The 21,048-nt window shown below is 29.3% G+C and overlaps 1 protein-coding gene across 6 annotated transcripts in view; it reads left to right on the plus strand.

The window, feature by feature from the left end:
• Positions 1-394: 394 nt before the first annotated feature.
• LOC107442238 (uncharacterized) overlaps positions 395-21,048 on the plus strand; it is an 80,153-nt gene continuing 59,499 nt past the window's right edge. For 2 of the 6 annotated variants that reach the window (XM_087149248.1, XM_087149254.1), the window contains exons 1-5: positions 507-682; positions 2,365-3,725; positions 6,753-6,831; positions 10,657-10,720; positions 15,350-15,791. In XM_087149248.1, the coding sequence (XP_087005374.1) occupies positions 2,489-3,725; positions 6,753-6,831; positions 10,657-10,720; positions 15,350-15,791 (1,822 nt within the window). In that variant the 5' untranslated portion in view covers positions 507-682; positions 2,365-2,488. Of the gene's footprint in view, positions 750-1,332; positions 1,484-2,364; positions 3,726-6,752; positions 6,832-10,656; positions 10,721-15,349; positions 15,792-21,048 lie in introns of all 6 variants that reach the window. The other 4 variants (XM_087149250.1, XM_087149253.1, XM_087149249.1 and 1 more) reach the window with 4 other exon arrangements.

Consider the following 21,048-nt stretch of genomic DNA (forward strand, 5'->3'; position numbering starts at 1 on the left):
AAGAATTATATTTCAACAAATTCGATGTGCTTCTATACGGCTCTGTATTCAATTTATTTAACGTTAACTAACATTTTGAATTAATTATGTAGGGCTTTGCATCTGGAGTGCAAGTACTCAATCATTAGCGCACTGTCTTGAAATTGTGACAAAAATGCTAAAAACGCCATTCTAGTAAACCTGACAAAACGATTAAGCGTTAACGATGAAAACGATGATGTAATCGACCAATCAAATGCCTCTATTTATTAAAAAGTCGGTCAGCCAAGCAACAGCCAGAAGATAAAAAGGATCTCGCATAAGGAACTGGGAAAGGAACTTATGCAATAAAAAATAATTAGGTATATATTTTTACTTTTAAAATTAATTGAGTATTTTACTTAATTGGAAACATAGCTGATTGTAGTTTATTGTAAAAATTTAGATTCTAAAATTTGATTTTACGATTTGAGCTATTAACAGAGCTGCACTTTTATGCAGTGCTGTCATCTGGTGATGAAATAAGTAAGTCCCCTCGTATTGTTTACTGATGATGTTTAGACTGGTTAAACTAGAGGCTGAAATGGCATTTGTTTTGATCATATTATTTAAATGTACGAATAAATCATTTGATAATTTTTAATATAACTGCTTATTTTTTCACAGCATAATTATGGTAATCTAGGGTACAGTAGTTTCTTGTGTGAGTTTCGTGTCATTGTTTATTTTGGAATTTCTTATCTGGCTTATTGCATCAACTTCTTGTTTTGGTTAGCTCTTTTCAGATCAAATTGTATTGTCCGGTTATGTGTGTGAATAAATTAATTTCAGAGATGTATTTAAAATAAATATTGATTTGTATTTCCATTGAAATAGTATTTAAATTAATTTCTCTAAATTATGTTTTCTTAGGTTAATGCCTTTAATTTCGCTAAACTAAGAAATTTACTAAATGAAGTAAAGTTTTTTTCTTTTAATTCCGTGTTATTTTTCACAATGCGTTATTTTTAACATATAAAACTGTCTTTACGTTAGATATTTTCTACTCAATCTTGGCGGTAACATGCCAAAAACTTTGAAAATAACCGAATAAGAACTTGAAGGGTATAACTCATAACTATTCCCGGACAAACCGTTATACGTTTTTTAAATTGGAAAGCCTTTTGGCACAAATAATGAAACAGAAACATTCCTGATATTTCTTGTTAAATTATTATTATTGTGTGTTCACTTGCATACTTTTTCATTAACAAGTCTTAAAAATATTTTCTACTACTATGTATGTTCTTATGTTCAATGTATGACCTCCTATTAGTGTGATCATTACATGAAGTCTTGTTTGCTGTTCCATAGATGAATGTTAATTTAATTGCCATTTAAACCTTTGAGAAGGTTTCCCAATCGTTGTCTCCCTCATAAAAATGGTCAAGTCTTGGCAACTTCTGGGCTGTGACCCGCGATGAACTAATAAAAGAGAAACATCAGGAAGGGAACAACTGGAAAGGTATAACTTGCAGCCACCTCCGGTCAAACATCTACTTCCTTTTATTTTAAAAAATAATTTGCATGTTTAACATACTAACGGGTAAAAAAAAGTTTGTACTTGGTTCGACAGATCATGTTACAGAAATATTTACAAACGCTTCATTCTGATAGAGTGCCCTAAATTTAGTGTCATTTTTTTGAAACCCCAAAAATTACTCAAAAAACTGGTGTTAAGACATTTTTACACTTTCAAGATGAGGAGATTTCCGTATTGTGATCTGTGGCAGAATATTCGGTGAGGTCTTGGCAACTTCTGGGCAGTGGCCTGTGAGAAACTGAAATAAAAAACATCACAGGAAGGGACCGACTCGAAAGGTTACGCTACCATGTCGATTTTCGCCTTGTTCTATGCAATAGCATGCTTTTCACATTGTTCTATTCAAAATTTTTGCAATTCGTTTCGCCGTGACGTCGGTCCGTGGCATATGAAAGTGCCTATCATTTTACATGTTTGATGAAATATTTGCGAGTCCACATGTGCGTCTACTGAACTGGATTCTTGCACTCTCATGTGCAACTCTGTTGCATTTTGCCAGATATTCTCAATTTCAGACGTCATTTTCCACCCTCTGATATCGAACCGAAGAATCTCTCAATCATTTTATTACGGCTAATATAATCAAGACAAGACTTCTTTGTCAGAAACTAGTTATCTCATCATGATCATGTTTGGAAATTATTTTGCATTATGTTAATCTATACAGTGCTTAAAAATGTTTTTTTAATGCTTAAAATGTGCTTATCTTTTGTTGAAAGATCTGGCTATGTACTCTGTATAATATTATTGATTGATGAGGAACTCAATGTTTCTAAGAGAACTAATATTTTTATTTTTTGCAGGTTTCTTTTTGCCTGGTTATTATTGAGACTATCATAATGGTATTTTTGATCTATTTACAAAATTCACACAGAGTGATATCAGATACCAATTTTGGTTAGTCCGAACAAATATTCATTACCCACAATGCCTGGTCGCACTTCAGATTCTCGGAAAAGAGTGGATCATTTTCAGAGGAGAAAAGTTGGAAGCATACGTGATAATCCAAAATTGATGAAAATCCGTCAACAGTTCGAAAATGCTTCAAAGGAAGAGGATCTCCCGAAAGCCAATACCTTTTGCGAATTACTGAATATTGATTTGAAATTATCTCGAGTGGAAGGATTTCAGGTACGTCGTCATTCAGAAGGAGAAGATTCTTTGCACGTGAATCGAAATTCTGTTAAAGCATCAAAGTTTTTCTCATCACCATCAGTCGATGAAAAGAGCTTGGTTGGTGTGGAAGCTTTGACAAAAACACTAGTTTGCGAATCAAACTCTGATAAATTCTGCATTTCTAAAGGATTAGAAAATGTGTCTCCACCACCCCTTCCCAAGAGGGGGGTATCTCCCGCAACCCAAAGTTTTCTGCTTGCTCCGACGAGCAGCCCTAAACGACAGAACCTTCTGTCGAAAGAGCCGTCCGGCAAGGAGACTAGCGTTCAAAAGGCGATCGAACTCTACGAAGGGATGTCGTCTTCAAGTCCCAAAAAGAATAAATCTGCTAAAAATTACGGGAGTCATCACAAAATCGTCAAACGAGAAGAGACTTTTTCGAAGAGAATTCACAAACGGAGAAGTAGTTTTCGAAGGTCTAAACTCCCTTCGGACTGTCCTCCAGCTCCTGTCAGTCAGAAGGAAGAAACCAGCGACTGCGAGGAGGGAAATCAAAATGTTTACCAAACACTCTCCACTTTTCCTGCGTCTCTCGACGATCCTTACGACAGGCTGAATAGGATTCACGACGTTCTGCATCAGATTCATGAGGGGCAAACTTCCGCGTGTGCGGCTTGCAAAGCCATTCCATCCATCAAGTTACGTGACAGTGCAATTCTGGAAGTTAAGTGCCACGAAGTGTCGCCCCATCACCACCCGCCCTGCATTTGTTTCTCTTGCCAGCATTCTGTGTTCAGTTGTTCTGTGTTGCAGGCAAAGCAAGAAGACGATCTCTACTATAATCTGTGTTGCCTCAACCTGCCCAATCGCGAAAGTTGGAGACAGTCGAGGCGGAGGCCCGTCTGCGAGCAGAATGGCCGCCTTTGTGTCGTAAACTGTGATATTGAAAAAAGTGCCAAAATTGATTCCTCGCAGAAGGAATACGAAAACTTATCGAATTGCCACTCAATGTCCCCTAGGCAAAAAGATACAGCCAAACAAATGAATGGTAAGTTCAGCTGTTATAATTTACAGGGTATCCGCTCACCTGGAAAGTCATGGTTTTCGGTATTGAACAAAATTCGTCATGATTTTGAAGGGATTTATTTATAGACTATGTCAACCTTCATCTATCAAAAGGTACCTCAAGATAGAATTGAGTTAACATGTCTTATATACCAGTGATTTGGTATTTAATATTTATAGTAGTAGTTACGCCACATTACTCTTCTTCCAGAATTTTATGAATGATTACCACTAGTTGATTCATGCTGTTTATATATCAGGGGTCTGTCTAGGTTTTTCTGAAAAATACCTATTTTGTGAAAATTTAGACATAATTTGTGAAAAATTATATTTAAAAATCAACACAAAAACATGGTAAAAATATAAATTTATCGTTTCTTAAGTGATACAAAAGTAAAACTTTAAGAAAAAGAATTTTGTGAAACTACCGTTATTCCTAACAATGAATTTGTGAAGGTACCGCTAAATGGTAGTAAATTCGGCCTAGACAGACCCCTGTATATTTATATCATTTTCGCTCAATATATATTTTTTCTTCATTTTTTTTTAATAGTATTTTGCTCATTATTTTTTCTTATTTTTGTTTATAGCATTTCGCTCATTTTTTTCCTTCTTCAGTATTGTTTATTGACCGGGAGAGTTTTAGCAGTATATTTTTAAGCAAATCAACTGTTTAATGTGGATCATCCATCAATATTGGAATGTTCATACCACGTCCGGTCACCAATGAAGGGATTTATTTATAGACTATGTCAACCTTCATCTATCGAAGGGTACCTCAAGATAGAATCGAGTTAACGTGTCTTATATACTAGTGATTTGGTATTTAATATTTGTAGCGGTAGTTACGCCATAATTTTAACTATTTTTTAAAAAAAATCATGTAAAGTCATGGTTGCTGAAAAATCTAATTTTTAAAATGGAACTTACTCTCCCAATTTCATGGTTTTCCGAATATCTGAATTTGTAACAAAATCCCCACTCATAGTCATATTTTATTAAAAGTATAAAATGTTTTTATCCTGTGTTCCTAAAAATTATAGTGTTCTTTCAAAAAAGGAAATAAAGAACACCACTTCTAGATCGAATTATCTTTTAAACTTCCTTGATTTCAGAGTTTTTTTTTTTATCTATTTATTATTATTTTTTTTTATTTTATCGATTTAAAATTCTTGTTTAGGCTTTTTATATTACAATTACTTTTAAGAAGAAATAAAACAGGTTTAAATAACTACATATTTCTGACTGTATTTAGTTATTTGCTTTTGTATTTTTTTTTTTTTTTTAGCTATTTTATTGCTTCAACTCTTTCTTTACTCTATTTTTTATAAAGTCAATAAATATGAAGATGCAGTATATAACAGTTTTGGTTACACCTATCATTTCAATTAATGTTGTTATAATGCCTTTTTTAAATTTATTGCTGTGTTTTTGTCGGAGAAAATAGTAATTTCGGTAAGTCATGAAAAATTCTTGGAATTATTCAGGAAAAGTCATGGATTTGAAAATCTAAAATTGAGCAGATACCCTACAAATAATAGATTTCGCCACGGGGATATTTCTGTATCGTGATCTTTCTTTCCATCTACAATCACCAAGCTGCCAAATAGATTTTAAATTTGCAAATCTTTTTTACAAAAAACTTGTGAATGTTAAACGAATTATATCTTTCGAGTTGGTACCTATCTGTAGTCTTTTTTTTAAAAATTTGTTGCTGGTGGTTGCCCGGAAGTTGCCAAAACTTGGCAATTATTCTTACACAGATCATGATGAGGAAATATCCTCTTTGCCACCATTCACTTTTGGTTTTAATTAAAAATTCTTCTAATTTTTGTACATTCTTAAAAATTTAGAAAGCTTTTTACAAATACCAATCAGAATAATGTCGTTACTCAGCTTATATAAACATAACTAAATTATGATGTCTACTCTATTGCCTGTTATTTCATCTTCAGAATGACTCTCCCTTCAGTTACCAAACGCAAATTTTTTTCATCTCAAGTTTGTTTATTTTATATGATGTGTCCTTGATCACATTGTTCCTTAGCAAATATCTGTAATTTGTAGATTTTGATTTCATTCTTGTTGTGAAATCATCTGCCACAAATGCTAGTTTAAAGATGGATTAAAAGCTCAAAAAAAAATTTTTTTTTTTTTTATCAAAGTTGAAAAACTATTTTTTTATAACTAGTGGGCTGCGCCCCCTGCTCGCTAACGCTCGTCAACTCCCGAAAATTGCTACGCAATCTTATATGGTTTGCTTTGCTCACTACTAACCTAGGTACATTGCAAATGCACAAAATTCTAAGAATTCAAAACAATCATTCAAATCCATATAACAACTTTTTTTTTAAAAAAAATAACATCTTTTTATTAAATGCTAAGTCATTAAAATAAATTTGAATTCAAATAAATGACATGTAATTCATTAAACCTATTAAAAACGTGCTATAGTATAAAATCTTAAGATAAAAATTCTAAAACTGATATCTCTTTAAAAAGGTTAAAATTTAGGCTATAATTAATCGTCAAATAAATTCGTAATATATAAATTCGTGAAAGAAAGCGCTTTCGACAAAATACTAAAATAGAGATCTATCGACAAAGACTACTCACTTCTGCCTAGCTTAATAGTATGAGATTGCCGCTGCTGTTAGTGTGATTACTGACGTTTGGTGAAAATGCTCTCTCTGGTTATTTCAGTTTCCGGTTTTAAAAACGCTATATTTTGAGCAACCTCAGCTAGATTTGGCATGTGACTTTTTAGCGGCAATCATTGGTCGATTTTTTAGCGTTGCCATTCGGGGAGTTGTAATGAGGCTTTTTTTGTCGCCGTGTAAGAGAAATATATATATAGATATCACATTTTCCATAAAATATTTTCATATTTCAATTTTAAAAAATTATGGTCCAGTTTTTTTAAAAAAGAAAGAAAAACTACACAGGAATGTTTTCTAGTTAAGCCACTGTATGTTGTTACAAAAATGTAATTTCTATGTTTTTTTTTTAGGAGAGTCTTATGAAAGTGATGAAGGTTGGGTTGATGTGACTGATTCAGAAGATGAAAAATCTTCTCCACTATCAGAGAGGTGATTTCTTTTTTATTTTGACACATTGTGATGTGGGTAGGGTTACAAAAAACCCATCCCGAGTTGGTTTTATTGGGGTTTTTTTTTTCGAAAGAGAGGGCAGGGACAAGTACCTTATTTTAAAAAAGCATATATTAATAATAAAGTTTAATTTTATGAATTGACTTAACATGTAGGTTATTAAAGTGTAATTAATAATTAATGCGAATAAATTGTCTGAAAAACATTTCTTCTGACATCACATTACAAAATGTTATGTGTACTCACATAGATCACACATTTGAAACTTACTTTTACGCAGGATTACTTTTTATTTATATTTTAATCTTAAAAAATTCTTGAGGAAATTTTTTTTTTGTTGCATAGAAAGCGAATCAAAGGCATTGACTAATCAATAGCCATACAGTCAATTCTAGATTGTGTTATAACCAGGGTTGGCAAGATTTTGCTGCAGGTGGAAAAAACCATGGTAAACATTGGTAAAAACTGTCCTGGCAAAAGCAGGTTTTTGCCAAGCAAATTGGCAAAAAATGGCAAAAACCTATATTTTCCAAGATGAGAGGACAAAAACACATTTTTGGTACAAAATTATTCCTAAAATTTAAATATATACCATAAATATAAATGATTACAAAAAAATTAATAAAATTATTATTCATAATTAAATTATAATTTTATAATATATCATTTTACTAGTTTAAAACATTATTGATTGGAAGATTTGCAATTCTCTTTTTTCCAGTGAAATGAACTTATTTTAAATTAATATAACTATAATTTAGAGCATAAAATCTATCAAGATTTGTAGTTAATTATTGTACAAATAATAATTTTTTATAATATAATAATAATAATATTATACAAATAATAATATTTATTTATTTGTAAAAAAACATTTATTTAAGGAATCTAAAATGAAAAGAGGTCAAAAACTTTAATGTTTTAAAAATTATTGCCTTTATATTAATTATTAATGTGTTAAAAATAATTTTTTCATGTAATGTATCAATTATTATTCCTTATGATTGATTTAAATTTATTTCAAGTATTTTGTAATAATATTTACTAATCAGCAATGTATGTAATTTGGTTTTTGCCGGATTTTACCAGTGTTTGCCGGCACAAACTCCAACCCTGGTTATAACACTCATAACGTGATCGATTTATAACATATTTCCTCTGTCTGTGTTTATTTTGAATTAAAATCTTTATGAAATAACTTTTATTGTAGTATGATTTATACTCAAATTATTTTGCTTTTTATATGAAACCTATAAATTTTTCTTCATGAATTCCACAAATAATTTTTTTCGCCAGATTGTTGTTTGTTTTTTAACCATAGCTTTATGTTTTTAGGCTAGTCTACATATATATTTCAATAAAATAACTCTTAACACAGGATAAAAAAGAAATCAATTAAAAAAAAATAAACTCAACTAGGTAGAACCTTTTACTACAATCAGGGGTCTGTTGAGAAGAAATTTGGATCCGCTAACGAATCCTTTAATTTATCTTTTAATCAGGCCTTAATTTATCTTTTAATCAGGAATAATTTATCTTTTAATCAGGCCTTTCACAAATTTGTTTATCTTCATTATTGTTTTGTTAATCGAATAAACACTTCCCGAAGGAGGGGGGGGGAGGAGAGAGATTGTTTGAGACAAACAAAGTTTCCCTAAGTTTAAATTCCAAATGTAGTATTCTAAGAAAATATTTCTACTTTTACAAACATTGTGTGTGCATTCTTATTAATGTTAAATCATAATTTTTTTTGTAAATAAATAATTGATCAATTTATATTTATTCATGAAATTTATTAATAGAATATTATGTAAATAAAAATTACTTTCTGGCAATTTTTTAAATAAAATATTATAAATTAAAGAATTGTTTAAGTTTACTTAATGCTTAACACATTAAAAGTGATACATTACTAAGTTGTGTTATTTAAAATATGTCAATTGAAATTATTAAAAATGTGAGTGATTTTGTTTCCGAAATGAATATTCTGTGTTGAGCAGTATATTCTAAATACCAAATATTTGTATGTTGCATCTCTAATTTAGTTGCAGCAATTGTTGAGCAGAATCTTGTATCTATTTACAATTTAAAAACTTGAAAAGGTTTTTAGCAATTTTTGCAATAACTGGACCCTATTTAAACAAATTCACAAAAGCAGGACCCTGGTTGAAAGAATGTGACTTAACGCTTATTTTCTATTCACAAATTATGAATAGTTTTTTCACATTTTTAACATCCGTGATAACTCTGGATAGTATACTGATGGCAAATTAAATGTTTTTTATACACAAAAAAAAAGTTGAATTTCAGCTTAACACATTCGCTGCCACTAAAAATGATATTTCCATCCTCAGAAGCTGGATTACAAAACAGGGTTTTAATAGTTTAAATGTTCCTTATATTTTACTAGGAAAACCAGAAAAACAAATAAACATAATTTTCCTGTTTAGAGAGCGCTCTGGAGCGTCAGTGGCACACAGACCCAACCTGTCTTCGTGAGTGCCACTGACGCTCCAGCGCGTCTGATCAATATTCTCAGAAATTGCTGGCATATTGCATAAAATAGCAGCTTAAAAGGAATAAAACGGAATACCATTCAAGTATATGTAGTACCATTTCTGAAACAATACTGAAAATATTTAAAATGATAAGCACAATATTGGCAGTCATGCACATAAAAAAATTCAAGCAAAAATTTTGAAAACCAACCACAAAAAATAAAAAAAATAATGCTTCACTAACGTGCCGAAATAACCTCTACGTTCAGCTCCCAAAGCCACACTAAACACAAAGCATATAACTTATCATAGTCAAGATTGGCAAGTTTCTGCCGAGGTGGTTAAAACCACTGGTAGAAACCGGTTAAAACTGGCATGGCAGAAACCATTTTCTGCCACATTTGTGGCAGAAATTTAGAAAATGACATAAAAGTTAAGTACTGAGATTGACATACATTGGATAATTCATAGAAAAAACATTTAAATGTTAAACAAAGTGATCAGTGAAATTGCTGTCTACATTTATGAATCAGTGAATCTAACCAATTATATTACCTGTTACATACAGCAAAGATTAAAACTGCTACTGTTATAATAATTGGATTGTTGCCATGCAAATTATGTCTTGAACAGAAAAAAAAAAACTATTTGAAAGTAGCTCTATTCAGTTACATAAAGAGTTAAATGATAATAATTACTGAATTTCAGAGTTTAATATAATAAACTAAAATTTAGTATTTATATTTATTATTGCATTACTTTATTCTTTATTTAATATAAATATTTGATATAATGCACTCCATGTATTTAATATAAACAAAATAATATATATTTACAAAGAATGAATTAAAAAGTTTGTTACAGTTACATTTTTCAGTTTACTTAACCGAAATGTCATTAAGCAATTGCCAGAACTAACATCAAAGTTTTTTTAGTTTCTGCCAGTTTTTGCCGGTTACAAACAGTTTCTGCCGGCAAAAAGCCAACCCTGATCATAGTTGATCGCCGCGCTAGCGCATCGTCGGCATACCAGGAGGTGCCACTCTGACGTGCTAGTGCGTCGGTGGCAGCGAACGTGTTAAAACTTGGGTATTACATTTTGTTTTAGTTCTTTGCATCTATAAGTAAAATAAAAAAACTTGTTGATTCCTCACATTCCCCCCCCCCCCAATTTTTTTTTGTAGGTTTTTTTTTTAAAAAAGAAGAGTTTTTTATATCTATTAATAATTCTTTAATGTTTCAAGATTAGTATAAGTAATCTGCATGATTGTTTGCATGATAATTTACTCATATATTTTGTTTACAGGACTATTCATCCGCCTCTTGATGATCAAAATTTGTCTCTTGAAATTGTTGATATCATTGCAGAGGTATTTGCTTCTCTCTCTCTCTACTTAATTACACTCTGATTCATATTTGATTTTATAAGTTGGGATATCTACAGTCCCTGGCCAAACTATTCGACACACTATAAGATTCTATGTAAAATCATAATTATCAAGTGATACCATACAGCCTTATTGTTTTCTGCGCGATTTGCACTTTTTTTCGTTCGTCTATCAATGGGTTAACATTGTCGTGCAATATGTTAAAAATAAATACAAATAAGAAGTATATAAAAAGTCTGCTGAATAAAAACCCATTACATGTGTCTTCAAATATAAAAGTATTGTATATCAACTCGTGCCAAACATGTCATTATTCAAAAACTACAGTGCGTCTAATAATTTGATACAAATATAATATACTAATATAATGCTTGATATAATAAATATCCTATATTTATATAATATATCGTCTAATTTATTGGACCGTCGAATTTATATGATGTATCGCCTAATTTAACCATTTGATACACGAACGTAAACAAGTGCAAACTGGTTTCATCTGAGTAAAAGCAATACAGCTGTACAGTATCACCTGATAATTAAGATTTTACATAGAATTTTATAGTGCATCTAATAATTTGGCCGGGGACTGTTGTACACTTATAAGAAAAAGATGTTTCAAATTTAAGTTTATAGAAAACTATATTAACATATTTTTTTAATAGCAGAATTTGAAATTTAAGCATACCTGCAAAGTCTCCCGTATTTTACAACTATCTCCTGTTTACCTGTATATTCTTAAATTTCTCCATATTTGTTAAAGAAATCTTGAAAAAAAATTGGCAATGAAATACCCACTGATTGCAAAAATACTTCTCTTCTTCCTCAACAGATAGTGCTATTGCCAGTACTGCAGTATGTTGAGTGTTGATAGTTTAAGTTCCCCTTGCAGTCAGGCTAACTGTGAGACGTTTTCCTGGTTTTCCTCTCTGTGTAACGCAGTTGCGATGTAGTTCCTCAGCAAAGTCAAATATCTCCCAATACTCGATTGATCTAGTAGTTCCCTAGTCTTCTGGGTTGGGTTCAAAATGACAAGGCTGCAGAGGTGAACATTAATTGCTGTAACCCCAAATTTGGGTCGGCAGTTCAACGACAGTTATAAAATAGTTTAAGTAACTATAAATAATGGTTTAAGGAAATCTTCTTCAAATTAGGATTTTATTTCCAATTTTGAATTTCTCTTTTTGACTTGCATGATTACGCATGATGTATCAAAACTTTACTCAAAATGTCGCTAGTAAAATCTCCGTTATTATATTTCTCCTATGTTAAGTTTCAACATTGTTTTAAAGTTCATAAAAGTTAATATTACTTTTAATCATTGCTTTTAATATTACCTTGCGTGTGAAGAATAATTTCGAATTTATCTTAAAGATTTCAATTTTGCCAACAAATAAATTAAGTAATCTAACCTCAGCTTCAATTTGTCTGAATCATCTTTAAGTTGATCATATATTTGCTTAAAACTCTTCAGTGATATTCTGTCCCCATATCTTTATATTTAATTTTTTAAATAACTAACAGAAAGTTTGTTGTATGGCTTAGTTTATCTCATTAAAATATACAAAGCATTCTTAAGTTTATTTATATTTGAATCATTTACTGTGGTCATTTTCTCTTAACTCTGAGGAGGGTAAAATGACGATCATTGACATTAAATAATGATGGGCAGAAAATAGCATTCCTTAATTCTTTTAAAATACAGCTTTTTGTTTGGATTCTTTTACATTTTCCCTCATTGTTTCTTTCTTTTCTAACTCTGACCTTTCAATTTCCCTCAAAGTTGTCAGGGGTATGTCTAGGTTTTTATGAGAGGTACCTATTTTATGAAAATTTAGACATAATTTGTGAAAATTAAAAATTATATTAAAAAATCAACACAAAAATATGGCGAAGTAAGAAGATATTTTCGAAGTAAATTTTTATATATTTTCCCCCGCATATTCAAAAATAGTTTTGCTATTGTAAAATTTTGAGCTTAAAATTGTATCCAAATTTAAAAATCATTGTCCATGTTAAATTTCAACTTAAATTTAAAAAAAAAAGCAACATGCATTTAGCAGTTCTTGCACTAAAAGTTATTTTCATTATGAGAGTATTTCCCATAGGTTCATATAGAAACAAGTTTCACAGCGAAGAAATGTTTCATAAAGAATTAAAGGTCTGTTAGAATAAATTTAGAACTATGTACGAATGGTTAGAATTTAAAAATCATTGTCCATTGTTAAATTTCAACTTAAATTTAAAAATAAAAAAAAGGATCCGAACATGCATTTTGCAGTACTTGCACTAAAAGTTATTTTCATTATGAGAACATTTCCCATATGTTCATATAGAAACAAGTTTCACAGAGAAAAAATGTTTCATAAAGAAATAAAGGTCTGTTAGAATAAATATAGAACAATGTACTTGTGATTAGAATTTAAAAATTCATGAAAATCATTGGCCACTGTTAAATTTCAACTTAAATTTAAAAAAAAAATAATAATAAACGAACATGCATTTAGCAGTACTTGCACTAAAAGTTATTTTCATTATGAGAACATTCCCATAGGTTCATATAGAAACAAGTTTCACGAAGAAAAAAATTTTTCATAAAAAAAATAAAGGTCTGTTAGAATAAATTTAGAATGTACGAAAGATTAGAATAATGTTCGAATTTCAACTTCTTGTAAAGTTTACAGAGGGAGGCTTTAATTTTTAAAAAAAATACTCTGCACTATCTGATGAAGCACTTTCTTTTTTTTCTTACGGGGATACAAAAACAAGTTTCTTTGTCAGAAACTAGTTGTTTTATATTGATCATCTAAAGTCTTTGAAAATTATTCTGCATTTTGTTAATGTATATAGTGCTTAAAAATATTTTTTGAGTGCTTAAAAGGTGCTTATTTTTTGTTAAAAGATTTGGCTATGCGAATTAAAAGATTTAGCTATTAGAATAGAATTTTTATACATATTGCTTGCTTGAATATTTAAATAAGTATAACCAGTGCATAATGAAGCGAGCCTAACATATAGCAATCACTTTAAAGCTTCTCCTTTTCTTTGTTCTAAAATTTCAGTTTGTTTTTATTCAATACTCTCTTTTTTTAAAATGTAAAATCTCTTAATTAACAATATTGATTTACTTATCAAATACTATTTAAAATTAAAAGTTAACATAATAAGAATTACATTTCAATTTCATTTAATTGCAGTCATAAATGGAAAATATTGCAGGCCATTTATTAGTGTAATAAAGTTTTTGTATTTTGATGACAATAAAAATCCCTAAACTTCCTCACATGAAAGATATTACGGAACAGTTATCATAAGATCTACTGGATTTCTTCCTTTTGCAGCTATGATAATATTTTTAAACATGCCTTTCAAGAGAGCATATTTAAAAATATTATCATAACCATTATATTATCAATTATTATCAAAATATTATCATTATATTATCATTATATTATCAAATATTACCACATGAAACATTGATAATAAAGAATGGTTTTAAAGTGTTTCACATTTGTAATGAGTCTTTTTTTTCAGCTTTGATTTTGAAAAGTGGCTGATTTTTATAAATCAGTGATTTTATCAGAGGCTGTCAGGATTTGCATTTGTTTCTCCATTCCCAATGCTAGAGCTGCTAAAAGTTATTTGAGTGTTTTAATACAGGGTTACCACTCCACAGGGAAGCCTGGAAAATACAGGGAATTTGAAAATCACCTAAATTAACTGTGAAAATACGGGGAATTCTGTTCTTTATTTTTGTCTCTTAAAAGACCACTCAAAGTGTCTATGGGATATTTAACCATGATATTTCAGCTGTACTAAACTATTTCATTTACTATAGCATTATTTAAGTATGTTCCACTGTTTTTTCAGCAATTAAAAACTATTAAATATAGTTATCCCAATGTAGCTCACACAAGACCACAGTCATTGTTGTTTCCTCTTAATATAGTGTGTATAATGTGTACGAGGAAATTTTTTTTTTTTTTCAGATTTGAGTGGCTACCCTGTAATATACACATTTCTACTGGATTTTGCCAGTTTCTCCTGGTCTATTGGTTTAATAAAAAATCTCCTCTCCTGGTTTTTGTACATTTCAAAAAATTCCCTAAAATTGAGAAAGTTTCCTAAAAAAATCCCTATTAATTGAATAAAAATCTTTGTAGAGATTATTGCTTGAATATTTAAATAAGTATTACTAATAAATAATGAAGCAAACCTCATTTATAGAAATCAGTTCAAAACTTTTTTTGTTCTAATATGTTCAATTTATTTTTATTCAGAGATCTCTTCTTAAATTAATTAAAAAAAATCTCATAACTATCTTAGAGGAATTAAATGACTATTAATATTTGAAATTATGAGGAAACATAACATTTCAAGTATGTTTAATGTCAATCATAACTGGGTAATATTGCAGTCTTTCTATTCTGATGATTGTAAAAATGCCTAAAATTCTCTATGTGTAAAATATTTAGTACATTACATTACGCAACAATCATCATGAAATTTATATTATTTAATAAAATCTACTGGAATTTTTCCTATCCATGTTGCCAGCTATGCATGCTTTAAATTGCCATATTTTTTTGATAATTTCTTTTTCTTCCCCAGTGCTCTGACTTGAAGCTGACTGATGCGTGCTCTACCGAACACCTTTACGAAAGCATAAGTGAAATCGAGTCGCAAGAACCCGTCGCTTCGTCGAAAGACGATCCTGTTCCCGAGAATGAACTCGACAGCGGAGAATGGTCTACAGAGAGTAGTTCTCCCGTCTTTAACGAATCTTTTGAGAAAAACAATCGACAGAATGCTTTCTCGAGGTACACTGTGAGCGGGGAGGAAACCTCTAAGAAAACGTTCATGAAATCAGTATTAGGTAAAAGGACCAAGAAAAGACGGATGTCCAACTTCTTTGTGCCCTGGCTCGTGTCAAATAATGAATATTGTGTTACCACAGACGCAAGTAATTATAAACCTTCCACCAAACTGTCTTCCAGGAGTAGTAAAAGGAATCTTTCTTCTAAAGAAACTTGTTGCAAAAATGTTGAATCGGGTAATTATCTTCACATTAATCAGTTGTTTGGGTTCTCTTCTAATTTGTAAAATTTTTTTCTTCTTATTCAAATACAAATAATTCAAATGCAATAGAATGCTTATTTTAAATATATAAATTATTTCATAACAGGGGCCGGGGAGCAGAGGATACTTAAGTCCCCTCTCATTTTCCCCGTGGCGACATTGTCGCAGAATGATACTGAGTTCTTGCAGAAAGATTTTTCATTTGGGAAGTAGAAATTTTCGAAAGCTTCTATCTTCTCTTCAGGATAATATTTAAAATTATATGCCATTCTTGCGCATCTGAGTTGGAATAAAAGGCTTGTAATTTTTCTATTTTCATTTGAGTATAATTGATTTTCATTGAGATGAAGGCTTTTCTCGGACTATTACTAATGATCAACCAAAATTAGAATTTATTAAATAAAAAGTTTGGTTTTCTTTTTTGCAGAAATATTCGTTCTAGTTTATTATTTTTTTTGCAGTTATTGCTATTGATTTCCACATATTTTTTAAAATCTGTTATTTTTAACTGATATTATTTATTACAACGGCTGAATCTCGAAATGAAAACACTACATTTGTAACCCCCCTTTTTAAAGAGTTCGATTTGGCATGATTTCACAGTCGATCTTTTTTTTCTGTTAGTTACTGCTATGGATTTCACTATTTTTTATTTGTTTTTAAATTCGATAATGACTTACAAAGAAAGAAAGAGCAAATAATTAGTGTATTTTCTCCCTGTAAAATGCAAAAATATAGCTCATAATAATAGAATAAAAATTATTACATATTCAATTTTAAAAATTACATTATTTTTTTCCGAAAAGTTTTTTTTCTTTTGAAGTTGACGCTTTTGTTACTTTAAATTAGTAACATGTATCTTTGTTATTATTAAAAGTATCGTGCAGAAAGATATATTAGTGCTGGAGAGATTTGTCGCAGAAAGACTGAAAAAATTCTGCCCCGGTGCTCATTTTATAAATAGGGTATCTGCGCACCTAAAAAATCATGAATTTCGGTATTGAACAGAATTTGCCATGATTTTAGCTAATTGTTAAAAAAAAAATCACGGGAAGTCATAGATTTAGGTCACCAAAAAATCTAATTTTTAAAATAGAATTTACCCCCATCCCAATTATATGGTGTTCCAAATAACTGAATTTGTAACAAAATCCCCACTCACAGTCATATTTTATTGAAACATAAAATGTTTTTATCATGTTCTTTAAAAATTATAGTGTTTTTTCAAAAAATGAAAGAAAAAACATCATTTCTAGAGCGAATTATCTCTTAAACTTCTGTGATTTCAGAATTTTTATCAATTTAAATTTCTAGCTGCCGCACGCCAGTCATTGGCAAATTTTTTTTAATTCTGAAATGAGAACAGAAAAATCAGCAGTATTCATTTCCTTTCAGATGAACGAGAAAAGTATCTTTAGAATATATATATATTATATATATATATATATATATATATATATATATATATATTTTAATGGCGGGCACTTTGGGTTTGTCCCATTGGCCACAGAAATGCCAGAACTCCTACTCTCTTCTCGTTAGCCTGTGGGCACCTGTGGCGGAACCACGACGGTGGAGCAGCGTCGCCCATGTCACACAACCACAAACCTGTATCTTTAGAATATAATTGTGCACAAAAAAAGAAGAAAAAATTTCTTTTGTATTTTTTTCAGCTATTTTATTGTTTCAACTCTTTCTTTACTCTGCTTTTTAAATTTAAAATCTATAAATATACAGATGCAGAGTAACAAAATCCCCACTCATAGTTTTATTTTATTAAAAGTATAAAATGTTTTTGTCCTGTTCTGTAAAAATTATGGTGTTCTTTCAAAAATGAAATAAAGATCATCATTTCTAGAGCGAATTATCTTTTAAACTTCCCTGATTTTAGAGGTTCTTTTTTTTTATCTATTTATTATTTTTTTATTTTATTGATGTAAAATTCTTGTTTAGGCTTTTTATATTACACTTACCTTTAAGAAGAAATAAAACAGGTTTAAAATAACTACATATTTCTGACTGTATTGAGTTATTTGCTTTTGTATTTTTTTAAAGCTATTTTATTGCTTCAACTCTTTCTTTATTTTTTATAAAGTCAATAAATATGAAGATACAGAGTATAACAGTTTTTGTTATACCTGTCATTTCAACTGATGTTATTATAATGCTTTTTTAAATTTATTGTTGTGTAATTGTCAGAGAAAACAGTAACTTCGTTAAGTCGTGAAAATTTCTTGGAATGAGTCGTGGAAAGTAATGAATTTGAAAATCTAAAATGTAGCAGATACACTTCAAACCCCCCCCTCATCAAAATAGATAGGGGTACTATGGTGGTCACTGTTTAATTATTATAGTATTCTTAAACATTTAAAAGTAAAGGCACTGGAACTGCCAATGTTTACCCAACCTTTGTATTTTCTGTAGCAATCTTTTAGAAATATGGAATCTACCTTTTTTTTTGTAAAGTCTTGTATTTAATATTATTTATGAATACAAATTTTTCCAAAAGTATTTTAAACAATTCACATACTGTAAAGATATAACTTCTCATGAATAATGATTGTAAGCAAAGATGCCTGACGGTGGATTTTTAGGGACGCAAAAATCACCTTAAACAGTTGGCAAATATAGTTGAACAAAATAGTATTTACTTTATTGGAAATATAAATAATGAAACAATGTAATTTAAATTATATAATGTAAATTATGTATATACATAAATCTTACAAATACTAGTGAGCAATATAATATGAACAATAGAGCTATTCCATGGGGTACAAACTTTTGTATTATGTGATGTGTTAAAAAAAAAAGAAACATTACTTTTCCCCAATATTTATATATATTTTGATAATCGGTTCTTTTTAATAAGAAGGAAATATTTGTTAAAACAATATCAGCTTCTTCTTTTTTCAGCTTTAAATTAATTCTAATGTTTAAAAATATTTGATTTTATGCAAATAAAAAGGTATTTTGTTGTCTGAATGACTAACGTTTAAATAAAAAACTACCATGCTTAAACACTATTAAATACAGTAGAGAACCGATTATCCGGAACGATTGGGACTATCGCTATTACAGATAACTGATTTTTCCGGTTTTCTGAATCGCTACTAAAAGCCGTTTTTTTAGTGTTGAACCCAACTAAAAAAAAAATTATTTGGAACTAATCTTAAAAATAAGAAAAAACGATGAGGTAATACACTAATGATTATTTCTGAAATGATTGTAAGGTAAACGTCTTTCAAAAAAGAAAGAAAAATCCTAACATCTTATGAGGAAGAAAAAATTTTTTTTGAAAATTTCGGGAAAATTTATCGCATTTTGTTCCGGTTCCTTGGTTTTCCGGATAACGGGTTCTGTACTGTACTATAACACTATTTGTCGCTCATCATGCTGTGTAAGTGAATCTTCACTCAAAATGGTTTTGCAGGTATAGTTTTATCTTTCAATACTTTGGTGGCCATTCTATACAATACTGAATTCTCTCTCTCTCTCTCTATTTTTATATATATATATATATATATATATATATATATATATATATATAAGTTCAAAATGAAGAATAAAACAGAGAAAAATTATAGACATATGAAAAAAAAAGGGGGTGGGAAATAATAAGAAAAAATAACAAACAACATTTTATTTAAAAAAAAAAAAAATAATTAAATGTTAATTAAAAAACTGAAAAAAAAAATATATATAATCTTTTCTTCAGCCCACACGATTATATCCGCAAAACAGAGTGCTTTCTGATATTGTATCAATAAAGCCAAAGCAAAATATATTAATACAATAGTGTGAGGAGCTCTCAAAAAATTTTTTTATAAAATAACTACAAAAAAATAGATCATAAAAAGTAAAAATAACATGTAAAAACAGATAATAAAATAAAAGAAAAAGAAAAAACATCAAAAAGGGGGGACTATAAAGCGAGTAGCAAAATCATAACAACTTACTTGGACGGATATTTTTCAAGAATGATTTAAAAATGTTTTCGCAGAAAGATTGCCAGATTACAAAATATGAAAACAAAAGTCCCCCCTTTTTAATGTTTTTTATTTTATTTTATTATCCGTTTTTACATGTTATTTTTACTTTTTATGATCTATTTTTTTGTAGTTATTTTATAAAAAAATTTTTTTAGTGCTCCTCACACTATTGTATTAATATATTTTGCTTTGGCTTTATTGATACAATATCAGAAAGCACTCTGTTTTGCGGATATAATCGTGTGGGCTGAAGAAAAGATTATATCTTTTTTTTTTTCCAGTTTTTTAATTAACATTTCATTTTTTTTTAAAAAATAAAATGTTGTTTGTTATTTTTTCTTATTATTTCCCACCCCCTTTTTTTTCATATGTCTATAATTTTTCTTTGTTTCATTCTTCATTTTGAACTTATCTAATGAGTGCTGTTTACTTGCAGCTTAAGCGCAATAAATGATACTTATTGTTTTTCTTAACTTTCTTAGTGTTTTCTTGTATTTATTTATTTATTATATATATATATATATATATATATATATATATATATATATATATATATATATATATATATATATATATATATATATATATATATGTATATATACAGAACAATGAAGGAAGAGGGAAAAAAATTAAGTAAAATGAAAATAACAAGAAACTGGAAAGAAAAAAAACAATCCGAAAAAAAGGGACAAAAATTATAAAAAAATCCGGAAAATAAAAGATATAATCTTTTCTTATCTTTTATATAGGATTATATCTTTATAATTATATCTTTTATAATCTTAAAGATTAATAAAAGATATAATCCTCACACACTTATATCCATAAAAAGAGTGCTTTCTAATATTGCATTAATATAGCCAAAGCAAAATATATCAATACAATAGTGTGAGAAGCACTCAAAAAATTTTACAAAAAATAAAATAGAACAAATAAAATAGAACACAATAAGTAAAAATATCACGTAAAAACAGAATAAAAAATTAAATGAAATCTATAAAGCGAGTAGCGAATTCAAATGGACTTACATGAACTTGAAATTTTTTAAGAATGATTTAAAATATTTTCTTAACAAGATTGCCAGATTGCAAAAAATGAAAACAAAACCGTAAATTGAACTAAAAGCGTAACTAGGGGAGTTTTGTATTAAAGTGCGTTCTTGCTGCATTACTGAAGTGCGTTTGATTTGTTAGTTACCAAGGATGGGCCCGAAAATGGATGTGCACATATATATATATA

Source organism: Parasteatoda tepidariorum, chromosome 8, assembly GCF_982258835.1.
Source record: "Parasteatoda tepidariorum strain Cologne lab strain chromosome 8, Ptep-v5.0, whole genome shotgun sequence".
NCBI classification, from domain to species: Eukaryota; Metazoa; Arthropoda; class Arachnida; order Araneae; family Theridiidae; genus Parasteatoda; species Parasteatoda tepidariorum.